Genomic DNA, 7,127 nt, shown 5'->3' with positions numbered 1-7,127 from the left:
TTAGCAGTACAAACTGAGTAATGGGCTTGTAGAACCTAACCAAAAATCAAAGTATTAATATTCATGATGGGCCGAGTTTGTGAATTCACTTCAGAAAACTGACATAGAAAGAGTAGAATAATAGAAAAACAGACACAACAAATTACAATATAGTTTTTTTTTTTACTTACAATGGAAACTCAAATATGGTGCAATATATGTATTTTTTTTTTTTTTTTTGGTTCCTACAGATGTTTCCAATTGCTGAACTTCCTATGTTTTGGCAGGTTTAAGTGCAATTAGGAGCTTGGTGATATTAAACCACAACAACACTGACAAACAGCAGAACACCAGAGACTAAATTGAAAATATCAGGAACGGTAATTCTTCTGCCGATTGTGAACGTGGGAAATTTCTGGGTCGTCATACTCGGGCTCTGCTTGTAGGAACCCTGAGATCGTGTTGATGTGAGGAAAAAAAAAAAGAAAAAGAAAAAAGAAACGGGGAGCCACCACATGATGTTAACACAAAATGTCCTCTGATAACTACATCACTAAACTTCAATGCACCCTCCAGACAAATCTACTAGTGTTTGCATTCAACATGTTTGCTCTATTACAAATAATTCTTTCAATATTTAACAAATACATTTAAATACTGAGTTCCCGCTACAATACATTTCTCTTTTAACCCCCCCCCTCCCGTTTATGTCTGGAAATATGACAAGAACACGCCTCGACTAAAAGGAGAGCCTGCAGATGGATGACGCGGGTCCACCTGATTGTATCCAGGCTACCACTAGCTGGATTGAAAAACGGATGTTGCTGGTCACTTGAGTAAGAAGAGCTTATGTCCACCAGGCCTCACTGCTGAGAGGCTGCCATAATGCTTTAGTTTCTGTGGGAAGAACATGGGAGTGTGGCATAATTGAACAGATGCAACAAAGTACGGAACAGACGCCAACCTGGAGAATTATTTATATCAGCACAAAGGAAAGTAAAGCACAGCAGCTGCCAAAAAAAGTCTAAAAAAGAAAAAAAAAATCTTATAACATTGAAAAAAAAAAAGAAAAAAAAATATTGTTGCTACGGTGCTGTCCCAGAGCAAGTCAAAGCACCACTGCAGACACATTAACTCAAAAATATAAAAAAAGGACCATGCATTAAAAGAGTGCTTCTGATTTCCTGTTTCCTCCTCCTCCTTTCACCTAGGAAACCTGTGTCCATCAAAACAGCACTCAGAGTTCCCCTCCGTTAGCTTACTTCCTGTTGGCTCAGCCACTGTCAGCTGACTAATAACATGGTGGAGGTGATTTCTAATACACTGGGCCTGGGCCTTCGTCCTGAGGAAAACGTGAGTGGAGGAGTGTCTCCATGTAGGAAACATAGCCGCTGCTTGGTGTGTAGCTGTCGGCCATGTGCTGTGGTGGTGGTGGTGGTGGCGGTGAGGAGGACGGAGCAGACAGGAAGGGGTCAGAGTTCAAAGTGGCCTGAAAAGGGGTGGGCTGCTGTGTCAGCGGAGGGTTGGAGATCGGAGGGGGCTCGGCGAGGTTGTCGCCTGTGTCCATTGGGGTCTCTGCGTCCGTCTGAACGCTGCTGACGCGAGTGGGGGCTTCCTGATTGGTAGTAGGAGTCATGGAGGGAGGCTCCACGGTTGGTTGAGTGGTAATACTGTGATTCTGCTGTGCTGGTGCTGGAAGTGGATCCGCGGTGTGAGGCCCAGCTGAGCTGGAGGGCAGCCGGCGGCGTTTCGCTGCTTGAGCTTCATCAGCTGGACGAACTTCCTCCTGTGGGGTAGGTAAAGCCTGGATGCAGACAGAAAAACACACAGAAAACTTCATCAAGTTGAAATATGTCATCTTTACCACATTTTTTTATATTACTGCGCTTCCATTCACGTGTGCTCGATCCCAGGAAGCTTTTCCACAAACAAAAGGTGAATTTCCACAACAGGAACCTTTTTTCAGGAACCAGAGTAGCATTTAATCTCAACTGGAGTCTTTCCTCTTGCCTCACAAGCAATAAAACACTGAAATCCCTTTAATTTAGTTGCAATCACCAGTGACAGAATCATCACTGATGGTTTTATGTATGAAAATTTCTGCCTTTTCATTTGTGAACTCGGTGGCCGAGAGGTCAAAGCTGCTGAAGTGGGAGGAGTTTCTGCTGATGCAATTGTTTTAGGACTCTGCCCTCAGAATAAAACTACTATGGAAAATGTAAGAAAAACAAGCCAGATCTTATTGTCAAAATGTGTGTGAAGTGTTAATCTGGGTCCTTGGAACAGCATGAAGCAAGTCCTACTAGAGTCTTTGAAATAACCTGAAATCTAAGAGCAATGCTAAGTGGTTCAGACCAGATAAAAGAAGAAACTAAAAGTACCAAACAGAATCAATGACACAGACCTAATGAGCTAATCAAAGAGCAACATGAAAAAAAGACAGAGAAAATGTGTAGTAAAGATGGACCGAGGAAATGTAATTGTTACTGATGATGATGATGATAATTCAGAGAATGAGTGTGATGAGGTGGAAACAACCAGTGGTGGTTGATAAAAATATTAAAGGAGCAGAGACTACATTTTTAATAGCATTTACAAAACAAAGAATATTGAACTAAAATAAATTTTAAAAAAATGTCTGCTAAAAAAAACCCAGTATAATGTAAAATCAATTTAAAGTCCAACTGTGGAACAAAACTACAGAAGGTTAAAATTTCATAAAATAAAATAACTGCTAAAGTTCAGTGGCCCAAAAGACACCTGAAGTTTGAATTTAAAAAACATTAATAGCCTACGGTGCCCTGAGGTCTTCAAGAAGGCCGCTCTACAGGCCGTAATAATAAAATTACATATCACTGTGGATTTTATTGCTTGTGCACACAGCAAGGAATTTGATATGAGTTTCACATCCTCGGCTTTCACATCCATTTAGATTTAAACGCCTGACGCTGACGACGTGACATACTTTGCATATAATCAGAAGACTGATTTCTGAAAATCTCAGCAGTCTGGGTGGTTTTGTACAACAAAAGCAGCCGTGTGGAATATGCAGAGCTATAACTGTTTTTGATTTTAAAAGCAATCATTTAAAAAGTACCTCAATGTGATTTCTGTTAACGCTGATTACCGCCAGCATTTTATGAATACTTTTATGTTGAAGATAAAAGCCTGTACTGGCCAAACAAAGCATTCGTTTACCAAACAAATGTTAGCATCAGATTATTTTCCAGTGTTTATGCTGAAATGCTAAAATCAATGTTGAGTTATGATCAGGGCTGTTTAATGCCGTTTGCTATAATTTCTCTGTTGGGGAACTATAAAATAAAGTAGTATTTGCAATGGAAATACTGCTTGAAACTTCCCTTTTAATTCGCAAACAGGAAAATCTGAGTTTAAGACTCATATGAGTGAGTGAGGTGCAGCCTGCAGCATCACCTAGTCATCTGTGAAAGACAGTAATGCAGGTTTGTTTTGTTTTCTGGCCATCACAAGCTTGGTTAAGTAAAAAAAATAGACATTATAAGTGAGGTATGAAAACCACAGGACATTTGAACTCCAACATGGTAATGACTTCTTAAGTACAAGGGAGCCACACATGAATGCATTCCCTGTTTGGTGTCTCATTTGCTTTAAAAGGACTTTAATTAGACAAAAGTGGAGTTTGAGGGCAGCAGAAAGTAAAGTTTGAGTAAAATACTCACCAGTCGAGCCCTAACTCTTTTAGGTAATTCATGATCCAGCTGGAAGATCTCTGACTGTTTGAGCATCAGCTGGCTTTGATCCTGAAACTCCACCTAAATGAAAGTATTAAACAATGCATTAGTTGGAAATTTCAATTGTTTTTCCGTTTGTAAAACAGAAAATATCTGGCACCACTTTGAAGTTGGGAAAACTGGTAATCATGAGAGGTTAAACTGGAATGAAACTGCCTTCATTGCAGAACAAAGGGGAGCACAGTGGGGAATAAATGACAGAGAACATCAGATTGGTTCTGAGTAAAAATTCAAAGGTAAGCCAGGGAACCCAGCCTGGGCCTGTCTCAGTCAGTGCCACAACAATGGAACCATCAACCAACATGCGCTGCTGTCAAATTATCCTTGACCATGACATTGAACCAAAGCTGCTCACTGACTGGATCAGAGCCTCACTTAAGCTCCTTAAATATAAATGTAGATTTTAACAATATTCTGCAACAGAGGAAAAAGGTCAGGGTTGTGACTCTGGCTGCTTGAACAGCCGGAGGCTTGTTTTTCTTTCTTTCTTTTTTCGTTTTGTTTTAGTTCAGCGCAAAAGCATGTCAAAAATACTAAATAAAAAATTTTATGATACAAGAATGACTCTTGTGGAGGTCATTTGGAAAACTGCAACAGCAATACTAACAGTAATAAAACACCTTTTAGCCAGTCACCTACAAAACTTTTGGTCTCACTTAAACCAGCTACATGCGATTTGTCTGTGCATCGACAGATGAGTCAGGTTAACAGATTTCCCCTCACCTGGTAGAGCTTGTGGACATGCTCTCTGACAAAGGAAGCATTCAGGTTTTCACCATCCGGTGTACCAACCTCAATCAGCTCCCCTGCGTCAGGAGCACCGTTACGCAGACAGTCGTGACTCTGGAAGAGGAAGGACAAAGATGAGAGAACTAGAGGAAGAATATAGGAGAAAAGAATTGAATTATAGAATTCTGCATGATTTCATTCATAGTTCTACTTTTACATCTCAAGGGTTGTCTTCATTTCCAGCTACTTACAGCTTAGTAAAAAGTTTGACCTTCTGAAATTCAAGGGTAGTATTTAGCATTTTAAATTCGATTGCTTGTATAGCTATGTGATGATTCAACCTCCCTAGAAGCAAGCTTTAATAATTTAATTTTATTAAAGCACTGTTTTTTGCCATCTTTAAACAGCAAATATTAAGGGTTATCTTATTTATAACGCGGAATACATTTTCCATACCTTCAGTCATGGCTCAGTTGCTAGGATATATCTGTACGCTTTGAAATGAAAATACCATACTGACTATAATCATACGAGTAGCTGCTTGGATTAATGGAGGAGGGCTCCTCCAAATTCTTCATATAAATATTCCAGACAGAGAACTTTCCTGAGTACTCAGTCTACCTTCCATTGCCTATACCAAGTGGCTTCCACAGCTAAGAACACAAAGAAAAAAATGAGATGGGGAATAAAAGTCTGCAAATACGAATGCTTTTCCACACCCTTTTTTCCCCATTTCAGACCCAGTAAATATTGAGATCAAATTCCAGACTGCATAACAACCCTGTTGGTGAAAACACTCACCACTATATTCTCTGGGTGCACGTTGTCACAGTATGATCCTTCTTCAAAGTTGACCTCGTAGAACGTCTGCGTTGCGATGCCAATGATGGTGCAGTGGTAGTACCAAGTGTCGGATTTACGCCCAATCACCTTGAGGCCCAGGTCTAGACCCTGAGGAGCAGGTTTAGGGGCTGCCCGAGGCTTCAGACAAAAACAAGACAAGAGTCAGGACTGGGACTCAGCAAGAGCAATGTCTGGGTTATTCTATAATTACTAATCATGTTCTGTTCTAAATGGCCCCCTGGTCACACTTTGAACAACCCTGAGTTACACCAACGTAGCAGGAAGAAGTGAAAAATGCTAACACACTCACCTTATTCACCTTATTCACTTTATTCACCATCTGGATGCCCTTTTTATGTTTGTGGCAGGAGACTGACACCACGTAGGGCCAGTCTGCAGGCTTCATCACCACTCCGGCAATCTGGGCGCATGTGACATGGAAAGAGGTGGCACAGTTCTCATGTGTGCACTGGATGCAGGCGCCACGGTTTAGACTGGGGTTGGTTGTGTGGCAGAACACACATTTCTGTAAAGACAAAAAGCACACACTGGAACGTCAGCTCATCTTTAAGCATAGAGATGTACTCTCTTCAATGCTGAAAACTCAAATTCTACCACCCATATTGACCGATTTTCCTCTTTCCTGTCACTTTCTCTTACTACTCTCCATTTATACTTTATTTGCAGCTATTGGAATATTCTGTATTTGAGACTAAACTCTTGTTTGTAACTTTAAAACCAGACAAATATTTAATATGTTAGGATTTAAGTTTCGTGTGACTGAAAAACCACTATTCCCCCTATCCAACATGATTCCTTCTATCACTCACAATGAAATATGTATTTAGGATTAGAAGAAATGACTGGACATTCTGGCAAGAGACTACAAAGCAGCAGGATGACCAGGAGATGAGGCAGACACTTGAAGCTCTCTTGCCAAATTTCCACTTCTGTGTGCACTGCATAAAAAAACCCCTCTTGGACCAGAGTAATCTGCAGCACTACAATTACAAGCAAGTTAAATTATGAGCGAAGGACTGAAGGCCTTTTGAATTAATATCTCTGGTGACCTAAATAACATCACTTCAACTCATAAAACAAACTTTGCTCAAACAGAAGAACCATCACATCATCTGTTTAGACATGTTAATTAAACACCAACATTCACTTGGGTCAGTTGAAAACATCTACAATCAGAAACATTCTGTCTTTTAAATTCCCTTTTCTGTCCCCGTTCTATACAGCCCCTCCTTTAAAAATAAATTAAAACTAAAATGACCAAGCAGCTGGAGAGCACAACCAATCAATGAAAGAATACATTTCTTTTATCATCATGTCAATATTTCATTTTTGCTCCTGTGCAGGCCAGTTTGCCTCCTATGATTGCTACCAGCTAGCAGTTTTCCACTGATGAAACATCATGAAGATGGTAATATAAGAGCAAACAGCAAAACTCAGCAGCAACATTAATTGTGTTGCAGCTCGCTGCTGAATGTTCATATTAAGTCAGCAAATAAGACAGTTCGCTATACATTTCTTTAAAAGTAAACTGCTGACTTTGGCTGCAAACAAGGCTATGCAATACCTATATAAAAATACATTTAAAGTGTGCGTTATGTTGACTGTGATTTTTGTGTCTTAAGTTTTGTGCAAGTCATGTCTCGAGAAATATTTCCTCATGGGAAGCATACCAACTACTTTGCCAACTGGCCTACCAGGATCTGATAGNTCAGCACGATATTACATCAGGAACAAGGAGGTTTCAGGATTTACAGAAACAGAAGTGTTTAGACTAAAGAAAAT

At 40.1% G+C, this 7,127-nt stretch overlaps 1 protein-coding gene across 4 annotated transcripts in view; it reads right to left on the bottom strand.

The window, feature by feature from the left end:
- Positions 1–424: 424 nt before the first annotated feature.
- kdm4b (lysine (K)-specific demethylase 4B) overlaps positions 425–7,127 on the bottom strand; it is a 64,768-nt gene continuing 58,065 nt past the window's right edge. For 2 of the 4 annotated variants that reach the window (XM_015019680.1, XM_015019688.1), the window contains exons 18-22: positions 5,635–5,850; positions 5,283–5,462; positions 4,476–4,595; positions 3,681–3,773; positions 425–1,783 (exon numbers count right to left, since the gene is read on the bottom strand). In XM_015019680.1, coding sequence (XP_014875166.1) covers positions 1,295–1,783; positions 3,681–3,773; positions 4,476–4,595; positions 5,283–5,462; positions 5,635–5,850 — 1,098 coding nt within the window. In that variant the 3' untranslated portion in view covers positions 425–1,294. The remainder of the gene's footprint in view (positions 1,784–3,680; positions 3,774–4,475; positions 4,596–5,282; positions 5,463–5,634; positions 5,851–7,127) is intronic. The other 2 variants (XM_015019696.1, XM_015019704.1) reach the window with 2 other exon arrangements.

The sequence above is a fragment of the Poecilia latipinna genome, unplaced genomic scaffold (genome assembly GCF_001443285.1).
Source record: "Poecilia latipinna isolate Pla-1442-1.1 unplaced genomic scaffold, P_latipinna-1.0 Scaffold81, whole genome shotgun sequence".
NCBI lineage: Eukaryota > Metazoa > Chordata > Actinopteri > Cyprinodontiformes > Poeciliidae > Poecilia > Poecilia latipinna.
Note: the sequence above shows the minus strand (reverse complement) of the source record. Positions and strands in the feature narration are given on the sequence as shown.